Below are 12,264 nucleotides of genomic sequence, written 5' to 3' on the forward strand. Positions count from 1 at the left end.
AGGATTTGGAGAGGGCTGCCTTTTAACTGAGCTCCTAGTGTTTCGATAAGGTGCTTCCTGGAGAGAGAAAGAGTTTCCCTGAACAGCCGGAGCTGTGGTTACTAAGGGGATGTAACTCAGAGCAGGCCGGGGTCAGGGGAGGATATCCCGCCGAGGCTCGGTGGGAGTGTGGGCAGGGTCTGCTACCGGAATCGCCAGAGGGGGATCTTCCCGTGGAGGCCGAGCCGGAGCGTGGGCAGCCCCCACATGGCTTATGGCGGCTGATCCGGCAGCTCCCGGCAGAGAAAAGGCAGGTGGGAGACCCCGGCAGCAGCAGCGGCGGTGCCCAGCGCAGCTGGCACGGGCAGGGCAGCCGGGGATGGGATGGCTGGGACCCGGCCTCGGTGCGGTCGGCGCGGTGACCTCGGCCCACGCGGCAGGACAGAGCAACCCCCATCTTCCCCAGCATGGCCGGCAGAGCGGCCGCGGGCCGGGCAGTGGGAGCAGGGCACACAAATTCACCGCCAGCGCCGGGGCAGGTGGAGCTGCCCTGGGCAGTGAGCCTGCACCTGGGATGGAAACCGGGGCAGGCGGAGCTGAGGCGGGCAGCGAGCCGGGACCCGGGACAGGCGCCTCGGCCGCGAACGGAGGGGGCAAGAGCTGCAGAGGATCCCACTCTCTTTCTGATTTTTCCTCTTGTTCCCCTCCCTTTCATTTCCCCTTTTTCTTTTCTTGTTTTGTCTCGGGTGTTTCTGAAACTTTAAAGATTTTTATTCTCCTAAAATCTCCTGTCTAACCTATGGCATATTCTCTTTCTTCTAGATTAAACGGGTTTTTTTACAAATAAATCCAGAACCTAACAAATCTAAACTTCTGCTTGGATACTTTGAAAAGGTCGACAAGCTAACTCACGACCTCCTGATGTTGTTTTTCTCATCACCTTTTTATTTATCCTTTGGCAATTTAAGCATCTTTCAGTAACTTGCTTTGCTCCTCCAAAAATCCCAGTGCACCCATAGTTCCTTAAAAAATGATCACACAAAGCTTGAGTACCAATGGGTTTTCTGATGCATGTCTTCTAATATTTTCCTAGTAAGCCCATTTTATTAAGTAATTGTCTTCCATCAAGAAGTTTCCATTTCCTTGATTTATCTTGTTCACTTCCTAACTTGTTTGATTCTTTTTTCTCGTCTTCCGTAAACTTTGGAATTTCCAGTTTTTCCTCGTTTGGAGTTAATATTAACATAACTCACTCAGCTCCATTTTCTGCTGCATCCTTAGCTTTGTGATGTGCCCCCAGTTTGCCCAGTTTGCCTCTCCTTTGGCCCGGGCCGGGTTCCCCCCGCCCGCAGCGGCTGGGAGCAGCCGAGAGCCCCGCGTTGCCCATCCCGACCTGTCCCGGCTCCATCGCCGCTGCTGCCGCGGGCTGCGAGGGCTGCGGGAACGGGGCACCGAGGGTGTGGCTGCTGCTGGGGGAGGAGGAGGAGGCAGGGAAGGGCAGGGATGGAAGAGGAGAAGGAGGGGGAGATAAGACAGAGCAGAAGGAGGAGGGAGGGGGAATGGAGGAGGAGGAGCAGGAGGAAGAGGAAGAGGAGGGACAAAGGCGGATGGAGGCTGAGCTGAGGGAGCCAGGCCGTCGATCCCTGCCTGAATTCGCAGCCCCCACCTGTGGGATCATCGCCCCCCCCATGGCTCCGGTGAGCGGGGAGGGGGAGCTCGGCCCGGATATCCCGGGGGGTCCCTGGGTTGGGTTTTTGGGGGGATGTTTGGAGAATGAAGAAGTCCAAGGCTGAGCTGAAAAGGCCCCTTGGGGGGACATTGGGGGGTGGCGGTGTCGGCTGCCGGCAGAGGCAGCCTGGAGGAGCAGAGCCCTGTGTGCCCCAGGAGCCCAAAGTGGGGAGCCCAGAGAGGGGGGAGCGCCGCCATTGGCGGGAGCCTCAAGGGCCTGGAGAGGGGCAGGGGGGACTCCTTGGAGCCGCTGCAGCCCAGAGCAGAGAATGAGGGGAGAAGGGAGCCCGGGAGCCCAAAGAGCCCCGGCATCCCAAAATGGGGAGAGCGAAGTGGGGGGAGCTTTTGGCATTGCTGGGACTGCCAGCAGCCTGGGCAGGGCAGGCACCGAGGAGAAGGGGGACCCCCAATCCAAGCGTGACCCCAGCAGCTGGGACAGGGGGGAACCCCCGAACACCAGAGGGGAGGGACCAGGGACAGGGAACTCCTGGGAGGCTTTTTCAGGGCTGAATCCTGGTGTTTGGGAGGTTTTTCGGGAGCCCAGAAGGCCGGTGACTTGTAGAGATGGAGTCGGGCAGAGGGACCTTCAAACTCAATGTGTGTTGGGGAAGATGAAACAGGAAAGCCTTATAAATATGATTGTCTGGCAAAAGATTTTGACAATATAGAAACTATAAGGAAGATTGAAATGAAAGCAAGCTTTGAGATACCTCAGTTAGTGAACAACTGGAAAACAATGGTGTGGCCCAACTGAAGGTAATCCCCTTTTGATGAAACAACTCCCTCTGCTTGCAGACAGATCCAAGGGTCAGAGCAGACCCTACTAGCTCAGCAGAAGGGGTCCAAAGAGGAGTTTTTAGGGTTCAAAATGTAACACAGTATGGTGATGTAGTGATTCTTACAGGCTGTATATAAATGCTATAGGATTTGTGTCTTGTACTAGATTGGCTAGTGAGAAATAGAATATTCAACACAGAAGAAGATTTACTGTATTGTAACGGGAACCTTACTCTCTTACACTCTTCCCCTCTTACTCTCTTACCCTCTCATCCTCTCTACCCCTCTCTTCTCTCGGGCCTGCTCCGAGCTGTGCCTGGCAGCTCCAAGCAGGGCCCTGCACCCAGGCCCTTTGCAATAAACCGCAAGTTCCAGGGCCTGGCTGCAGAGATCTCTCGTCTCCGCCCGTCCCGACCGTCCTACCCCCCGACGCTCCTACAAACGCGCTCATCCCTTGTTTTCCCCAAACCAGGATTTCCCATTGGCAACCCCAGGGAGGCTGTGAGGAAGAGGAAGATGCCCCGGGACACTGAGGCAGGTGAGGAGGAAGTCAGTGCCCCTTTCCCCTCTGTGCTGCTCCATCTCCCAGCCCAGCAGGGCCCCCGGCTGCAGCTCAGCCCTGGGGGGATCTCCTTGCCCTTGCCTGTGGCACGGAGGCAAATCCCATGCTGTCCTTGTCCTTCCTCCCCCAGAGCAGGAGCTGAGCATGGAGAGCAGGGAGGACAAATGCCCGCAGCAGAACCTGGTGGCAGAGGCCGTTTTGAGCGGCTCCACGGCGCAGGAAGCCAACGGGGAGGAAAAGCCGCGGAGCTGCCGCACGAGGAGGGGCTGCAAACGCAGATGGCGGGGATGTGAGGGGGAAAGAGCCAGCCTGGGCCGGGAAGGCGGCCGGAGATGGAGCCAGAGCTCGGAGCTGGTGCTCCATGAGCAGCTCCATGATGGGGAGAAGCCCCACACGTGCGTGGAGTGTGGGAAGAGCTTCAGGTGGAACTCCGAGCTGATCAAGCACCAGAGGATCCACACTGGAGAGCGGCCCTACGAGTGTGGGGAGTGTGGGAAGAGCTTCAGCGACAGCTCCACCCTGATCAGGCACCAGAGGACCCACACTGGGGAGAAGCCCTATGAGTGTGGGGAGTGTGGGAAGAGCTTCAGCGACAGCTCCAACCTGATGAAGCACCAGAGGACCCACACTGGGGAGAAGCCCTACGAGTGTGGGGACTGTGGGAAGAGCTTCACCATGAGCTCCCACCTGATAAGGCACCAGAGGACCCACACTGGGGAAATGCCCTTTGAGTGTGGGGACTGTGGGAAGAGCTTTAGGTGCAGCTCCATCCTGATCAGCCACCAGAGGATCCACACTGGAGAAAGGCCGTACAAGTGTTCCGAGTGTGGGATGTGCTTCAGCCAGAGCTCCAGCCTGATCAAGCACCAGAGGACCCACACTGGGGAAAGGCCCTATGAGTGTTCCAAGTGTGGGAAGAGGTTTCTGACCAACTCCCATCTCCTCCAGCACTATCAGAGTCACACAGAGGAGAGGCCCTTCCAATGCCCTGAGTGTGGGAAGGGATTCAAGTACAAGTCCACCCTCATCACCCACCGGCGCATCCACACTGGGGAAAGGCCCTACGAGTGTGATAAATGCAGGAAGAGGTTTCAGACCAGGTCCTGTCTCCTCCGGCACTATTGGATTCACAGAGAGGAGAGGCCCTTCCAGTGCCCTGACTGTGGGAAGGGATTCAAGCGCAACTCCACCCTCATCACCCACCGGCGCATCCACACAGGGGAGAGGCCCTACGAGTGTCCCCAGTGTGGGAAGAGCTTCTCCTGCAGCTCTAACTTGACCCACCACCAACGGAGGCATCGGTAAGGGAAGCCCTGCGAGTGCCCCGAGTGCGGGCAGAGCTTCGTGCGCTGCTCCAGCTCCATCCCCCACTGGAGGAGGCACTTTGGGCACAGCCCTGGTCACTCATATTCCCTGTGATCTATGTTGGGAACACACCTGGCTGCTTCTCCTTTTGGTTTGACCTTAATGTTTCTCTCTTTTGCATCTCTTTGCACTGCAAAAGCCAAGAGGGATGGATCTGTCACCTCAAAACCACTCAAATCCCAGTGAAAACAGCTCAATCTTACCCCAAAAGTGCGCACACCCACCTGAAAAATCTCAATCCCACACCAAACTCACTCAATTCCACAGTTGCCAGGCTGAGACGGGTGAGGGGGGAGATTGGGAAAAGTGGGATGCCAATTTGGAGCGGTGGGATGGGGATTGTGTGGGGCTGGGTGTGTGGAATGTATTCGATAGGAAACAGAACTCTCACATATACTGATTTCTCTCCCGTTCATGTTCAGTCCGTTGCAGCCTCCCAGAGCGTCCCCTCACAGTTGCCGCCCTTGGCCTGAGCCCGCCCCTTTCCCCTCACGGTTCCCGCCCTTTCCCTGCCCCCTTTCCTTCAGGGTTCCAGCCGGTTAGGGGAGAGGAGCAGGGGGAGGGAAGATGAAAGAGGAGGGAGGAAGGCAGAGAGAGAGCAGCGATGGAAGGAGGAGAAGGAGGTGGGGATAACACAGAGGAATGGGAGGGGGGATGGAACAGGAGGAGCAGGAGGAAGAGGAAGAGGAGGGACAAAGGCGAATCGAGGCTGAGCTGAAGGAGTCGCGCTCGAGCCCTGCCTGAATTCGCAGCCCCCACCTGTGGGATCATCGCCCCCCCCATCGCACCAGTCAGCGGGGACGGGGAGCTCGGCCTGGATATCCCGGGGGGTCCCTGGGTTGGGGTTTTTGGGAGATGTTTGGAGAATGAAGAAGTCCAAGGCTGAGCGGAAAAGGCCCCATGGGGGGACATCGGGGGTGGCGGTGCCGTCCTGCCGGGGACGCCCTGAGGGGATCTCCTTGCCCTTGCCTGTGGCATGGAGGCAAATCCCATGCTGTTCTTGTCCTTCCTCCCCCAGAGCAGGAGCTGAGCGTGGAGAGCAGGGAGGACAAATGCCCGCGGCAGAACCTGGTGGCAGAGGCCGTTTTGAGCGGCTCCACGGCGCAGGAAGCCAACGGGGAGGAAAAGCCGCGGAGCTGCTGCACGAGGAGGGGCTGCAAACGCAGATGGCGGGGATGGGAGGGGGAAAGAGCCAGCCTGGGCCGGGAAGGCGGCCGGAGATGGAGCCAGAGCTCGGAGCTGGTGCTCCATGATCAGCTCCATGATGGGGAGAAGCCCCACAGGTGCGTGGAGTGTGGGAAGAGCTTCAGGTGGAACTGGGACCTGATCAAGCACCAGAGGATCCACACTGGGGAGAGGCCCTATGAGTGTGATAAATGCAGGAAGAGGTCTCAGACCAGCTCCTGTCTCCTCCAGCACTATTGGATTCACAGAGAGGAGAGGCCCTTTCAGTGCCCTGACTGTGGGATGGGATTCAAGCACAACTCCACCCTCATCACCCACCGGTGCATCCACACAGGGGAGAGGCCCTACGAGTGTCCCCAGTGTGGGAAGAGCTTCTCCAGGAGCTGTATCTTGACCCAACGGAGGCACCAGTAAGGGAAGCCCTGCGAGTGCCCCGAGTGCGGGCAGAGCTTCGTGCGCTGCTCCAGCTCCATCCCCCACTGGAGGAGGCACTTTGGGCACAGCCCTGGTCACTCACATTCCCTGTGATCATGTTGGGAACACCCCTGGCTGCTTCTCCTTTTGGTTTGGCCTTAATTTTCCTCTGCTTCACCTTCATCCTTTAAAAACACCCCAAGCTGTGTTAAATGAAGGAAATTGATTGAATATATCTGAAGTTCCATAATTTCTCAGTTGTTTTAGAGGGAATTTAGGATTTGGGGACAGGTTCTTTGTGGAGTGCTGCTGTTGCTAAGAGGCAGGAATTTGATCTCACCCTTCTTGTGTTGCTGAGAACTCCTCCCCTGACCCAAACCCCAACTCCACCCTTGGGATACCCTATAAAAACTCCATGGCCCTGCCTTTGCCCTGTCTTTGGGGGGTAAGAAATGAATTCCCAAAGGATCAGCCCTTTTCCCACTGGATTCCCAGAGGATCAGCTGTTTCCCCACTGGATTCCCAAAGGATCAGCCTTTTTCCCACTGGATTCCCAAAATTTCAGCTTTTTCCACTGGATTCCCAGAGGATAAATCTTTTCCCACGGGATTCCCAGGGGATCAGCCTCATTCTCCGCTGGATTCCTAGAGGATCAAGCTTTTCCCACTGGATTCCTAGATGATCAACGTTTTTCCACTGGATTCCCAGAGGATCAGCCTTTTCCCACTGGATTCCCAGAGGATCAGCCCTTTTCCCTGTTGCCTCCGTTTGAGGCGTGACGGCCTGGATCGGGAATGGCACGGCAGCAACCCTCCTGCCGCTCGGACCAAGTACTCGCATGCACCAACGTGGTGGACGGTGAATGGCATTTATTGACGGTTCCACGGGGTTATAGATAACGGGGGTTAACGGCCAACAAAACGGGGGCTAAGTAACTTTAACGGCAAAGGGGAGGGGTTCTGTCTGCCCCAACATCGCGAGATCTTGCGGTCGGTCCCTAATCTCCCACATTTCCCACTGGATAAATCTTTTCCCATTGGATTCCCAGAGGATAAATCTTTTCCCACTGGATTCCAAGAGGATCAACCTTTTTCACTGGATTCCCAGAGGATTCTGACTCTGTCACTGGTTTTTTTTGTTTGTACTACTGCATTTGTATTTTTAATTTTTCCTAATAAAGAACTGTTATTTCTACTCCCATATCTTTGCCTGAGAGCTCCTTAATTCCAAAATAATTATTATTTTAATTTAGTAGTAGGAGTAGTAGTAGTAGCAGCAGTAGTAGCAGCAGCAGCAGCAGTAGTAGTAGTAGTAGTAGTAGTAGTAGTAGTAGTAGTAGTAGTAGTAGTAATCAAAGGGAGAGGGTTTAAATTTTCCATTTCAGTGGAGGCTCCTGAAATATGGAGACATCCCCAAGGACAAGCCATGTAAAATAGTTCCTGAAATATGTAAATTAGGTAATGGATATGCTTGAGGGTCTATGAATATGCAACAGGCTGATTTAATTAAAACCAGATTAATTAAGAGGTGTCCCCGAAATTACTGGGGGGTCTTGATGGCCATAACAACCTTTGCTCGATGGTCCTTGTCTCCCATGACATCACCCTGTTGCATATTTATAGACCCTCATGAATATCCATAAACTACTTTACACATTCCAGGAACAAACTTGGCTTCATCCTGTTTGGGGTTCCCACCCCCCTCCCAGCTCAATTTGGGGTGTTCCATCCCCCTCCCAGCTCAGTTTTGGGATCCCATTCCCCTCCCAGCTTACCTTAGGGGTCCCATACCCCTCCCACCTCGATTTGGGGGTCCCACCCCCCTCTTTTCCCCACTCTCCCTCCCCTTTGCGATCCTTCCCCCAGTCCCCTCCCCCGTGTTTGGTTTTGGGGGCTCCAGGCCCCTCCTGCTCCGTTTTGGGGTCCCGACCCCGTTTTGCATTAATTTGGGGTCCCCAGCCCATCCCCAAGGTCACCTTCTCCCCCTCCCCAAATTGCGCTGCTGGCAACTGATGAGTCATCAGCGAGACACGCTCTGATTGGCTGGAAATTACCCCGTGCGGTCTGTGAGTACCGCAGTAAGAGGCCTTGGTCTGTGCCTGGCAACTGATGAGTCAGAGTCGGGCCGGGCGCTGATTGGCTGAAAATCACTGAGCGGGGCCAGTGCTCTGAGTTTCTGCGCATCAACTGGATCGTCATCAGTGCTGCGCGTTCTGATTGGTCGGGATATGTTTTGGGGTGGGGACGGGAGGAACTGAGGTTACTTGGGGTTTCTTTGGGTTTATTTAGGGATTGTTTGGGGTTGATTTGGGGCTATTTATGGACTATTTGGGGTTTATCTTAGGTTTTACTTGGTTTATTTCTGTTTATTTGGGGTTATTTGGAGATATTTAGGTTTATTTGAAAGTATTTGGGTTTGTTTGGGCTTATTTGGGTTTCTTTGGGCTGATTTGGAATTATTTGGGGTTCTTGGGGTTTATGTTGGTGTATATGGGGTTTTTTTTTTAGTTGTACTTGAAATCATTTGGGGTTGTTTGGGGGTTTAATTTGGGGTTTTCTTGTTTTGTTTTTTGGGGGTTATTGTATTTCTTTGGGCTTATTTGGGGGACTTTTAGGTATTGTTTGGGGTTATTTGGGGTTATTTGGGGATTATTGCAAGTGTTTTGGGGTCATGTAGGGTCAAAAATGTCGGGAATGTTTCTCCTGCAAAGAACGGGAATTTTTCCTTAAAAATTCAAGAGTTTTTCCCCCCAAAAAATGGGAATGTTCCCTTAATAATCCCGTACTTTTCCCAGCCAATAGCGGCGCGGCCCGCCCCAACGATCCAATCACCGTGGTTAATGTCCCAAATTAACGAATCACGGCGCACCCTGCCCCAAACGAGCCAATCACCATGGGTCTCCCCTCAAGAACACCGGCCTCCCCGTGCGCCGATCCAACCAATCACCGCACGCCTCCCTTCAGCTACTCCCGCCTCCTTCGAGCTGAACCAACCAATCACCGGGCGTCTCCCCTCAGAAACTCCCTCCTTTTTTGCCTCTATCTAAACAATCACTGCGCGCCTTCCCTTTGCCAAAGCCCGCCTCCCCCACCCCTCTGCTGTCAATCACCCCGCCCTCTACGAAAACAACCAATCACCGGGCGTCTCCTCGAAGCAACTCCCGCCCCCTCCGCCCCGCTCCAGCCAATCAGAGCCGATCCCGAAGCGGCGCCCCCTGACCCCGGGGCTGAGCATGGAGCGGGTGTCTCTTCCCCCCCCGCCGCCCGCCGGGACCCCCTCAGGGACCCCCGGGAGCCGCCCCGGGCTCGGGCGGGTCCTGCGGGAGGCGCTGGAGAGAGCGGGGGAGGCGCTGGGAGAGGACGGGGGGCTCCGGGAGCTGCTGAGGAGGCGCAGGAACAGGTGAGGGGTCCTGGAGGGGTCGTAAGGGGAATTTGGGGAGGGGTCTTGAGGACGTTTGGGGGGGATTTGGGGAGGATCTGGGGGGAACTTGAGGGGGATTTAGCGGGGTCTGGGGGTGCTGTGGGGGCTTTGGGGGGGAATTTGGGGAGGGGTCCTCGGGGGCTGTCACGATCCATCCTCACAGACGGGTTTCGTGATGGTTCGTGGATTTGATCTCAGGGTGCAAAAAGAACCGACACGGTACAAGGGGGTTTGCAATGATAATCAAAACAAATGCACCTTTATTGAATGACCCCACAAAATGCGAGAGAGGGATTAAGGGAGAGAAAAAGATAGAGTAAGAGAGAGAGACAAAAGAGAGAGAGAGAGAGAGAAAGAGGGGAATAGAGCTACCAAACGTAGAGACGAAGTCCTTTGGTCCAGTCCAGTCGAGGATCCGCCTGTTACATCGGGGAGATCTCGAAGTCTCTCGCTAACTCAGAGGTTTTTATTATGATAACTCTATTGGAAATTGCCGGGGAGGGGGAAACAGATACAATAAGGAATAGATGTAACAGGTAGTCCATGTTCTCAGCAGTAAACGAGAGCCATTGTGTTCTTGGTCCAGCGGTCACAACCTGCAGGCAAACATCTCGCTTTGGTCAGCTTGCCTCCCCCACACACCTGCCCCGGGCTGGGGGTTTCAGTGCCAGTCCTTGGAAGGAGCAGAGGGGCCTTTTCACATGGGGGTTTCATGTCTCACTCCTTGATGGAGAGGCTCCTTACATCTCAGTCTGTCTGTCACGGTGGTTGTAAAACAGGTGAGGGTCTTCTGTGGGGGGACCACCCAGAACTCAGGAGAAGTCCAGCCAGGCCGAGAGGTGGGACAGCTCCCAAGGCTGTTGTTGCACAAAGGGCACGGTGCTTCCTTCTTCTTCTCATTGGGCTCAGTGTAGCACACAGCAAACAACACCTGTGCAAACAATGGCTTGGCAACGCTCTCAGGTCTCAGGCACATGACTTTCTCCTTTGGAGCCAGAGATTTAAGACAGGGGGGGTCTTCTCTTCACTGGTCCCCAATGACGATCGTGAGGGAGATGAGGGAAAATTCGGACAGACTCTGACACGACCCCGTGACTCACGATTGTCTTGAGGGATCTTCATCAGCAGAACTCTGGAGTGTCGCTGATGGGTCTTTATGACTTGCTGTACATTGGTAGTGTGCTTGGAAATGTAGAGACAGTATGACAGAGAGAGAGAGAAAAGAGAGAGAGAGAGAAAGGAGGAAAAGAAAGGACAGGAAAAGGAGGGGAAAAAGGGAGACAATAAACAAACATAATTAATATTGATTATAACAGTATTATTTTCATAACAATTTACAAGTGGTTAATTAATTAAAATAGTATTATTTTTATAACAATTCTCAAATTGGCAAAACAAATCACAAATAATTAAAAGCAAAAAGCAATAAACAAATCATAATACAAGCATTAACTTTAAAAAATGATTTTCTAAAACAATTCACTAAAAATCGAAAGTAATTCCCACAAAATCATAAATGGAAATTAAGGATTATTCCAAAACACATTTGCTTCATTCATAATTGCCTTGTGTCAAAGGCTTGGGGATGTTCACAGTGCACAGGACATCAGCCAAGTTGTTTGCATTAACTATAGACGTCAATCTTGTCAGCTGTTTCATGCTCCAATTCATAACGAATGGGACTGCTGATAAAATAAAACCAAGCAGAATTGGTATCAAAAGGATAACAATGGGATGACACAGACTGCTCAGGACACCCGTGGCAGTAGGAGACCACCTAAAAGAGTATCCCACCCCCCAGGTGCTCGGCATCTTTCTCCACTCTTTCCATGACACGGGGTATCTGTCTCACATTGTGATGAACAGTCACCAGGGCTTTCTGTGCGTTTTTCTCAATCTTCTCAAGGATTTCAACTAAGTCTCGATGGAGCAGCAGTTGTCTTACCAAAGTGAGATCCATCCCAATAGGAGTAGGCATCAGTTTGTGAATCAGTGTGTAGTTGGATTGCAATGGGTAGTGAGAGGTGACTGGAGCTTCATAAGAGAAATCCCATCCTGCAATCTTGGTAAAGTTACAAGCACAGAAAGTTGAAAGATTTTTAGTATCTCCTACCACGTTTTCTACAAATACAAAATGACAAGCAGTTCTAAGCATGCACATCTATTGCCTATGTATGTAAGGACTGTTTCAGAAGTCTCATTAGGACGAATTTCAAAATGACAGATATTTTGCTCTGTGTCTAAACGAATGTAATGAGCTATGATTGCATTGCTTTCACAGATGAGCCCTTGTTGTTCTCGGACAATACAAGATTCCAAATTAACAGTTTGCCATTTCTCACCAATTTGACGGGCCCATTCTCTATGGGATAGAGAACAGCTCCGCTGTAATTCAGTTCTAATGCTGTAACAGGGAAAATCAAATGCTCTGAGGCATTGTGTATGGTTAACACAAAAGCTGTGGCTGTATTTGAAATGGGGTCATAGGTAAAATTCACCAGGTTCCACCAGGATTGGAATTCTCCTTCAAAGTCAGTGGCACTGTCCCAAATTATTTTCTGAATTTCAGTGGGAAAAATGCATTCTTCACCTTCTCTTATAACTGAGGCAGCAACTGACTGCATCCACAATTGTGCCTGGATACAGCTGAGAGCCAAAGAAACGTTGTTTTGTGTAGCACCTGTGGTAGGCCAGGGACAGGCGCTCGGAAGATTTCGGGCTGTAACGGAAAGTTACAGGAATCCTTCTACCCCCCTCCCCATAGATAAAGATCACCCTTGGAATGTAGCCAGACGTGTAGCCCCCCTAACCTATGCATGCCAGTAACTTTCCAC

General features: G+C 53.0%; 2 protein-coding genes across 8 annotated transcripts in view; one reads left to right on the top strand and one right to left on the bottom strand.

The window, feature by feature from the left end:
* Positions 1–12,264, bottom strand: part of LOC139604951 (zinc finger protein 436-like) — a 325,479-nt gene that overhangs the window by 40,214 nt on the left and 273,001 nt on the right. The gene's annotated exons all lie outside the window — the stretch shown is intronic.
* Positions 1–12,264, top strand: part of LOC139604920 (zinc finger protein 436-like) — a 179,117-nt gene that overhangs the window by 34,660 nt on the left and 132,193 nt on the right. For 2 of the 7 annotated variants that reach the window (XM_071456242.1, XM_071456241.1), the window contains exons 2-4: positions 2,957–3,022; positions 3,177–4,347; positions 4,551–5,554. In XM_071456242.1, the coding sequence (XP_071312343.1) occupies positions 3,001–3,022; positions 3,177–4,347; positions 4,551–4,884 (1,527 nt within the window). In that variant the 5' untranslated portion in view covers positions 2,957–3,000 and the 3' untranslated portion in view covers positions 4,885–5,554. Of the gene's footprint in view, positions 1–1,186; positions 1,677–2,953; positions 3,023–3,176; positions 4,348–4,550; positions 7,211–12,264 lie in introns of those variants that run through there. The other 5 variants (XM_071456248.1, XM_071456246.1, XM_071456240.1 and 2 more) reach the window with 5 other exon arrangements.

Source organism: Agelaius tricolor, unplaced genomic scaffold (assembly GCF_023055355.1).
Source record: "Agelaius tricolor isolate 1412-34295 unplaced genomic scaffold, bAgeTri1.0.p SCAF_57, whole genome shotgun sequence".
NCBI classification, from domain to species: Eukaryota; Metazoa; Chordata; class Aves; order Passeriformes; family Icteridae; genus Agelaius; species Agelaius tricolor.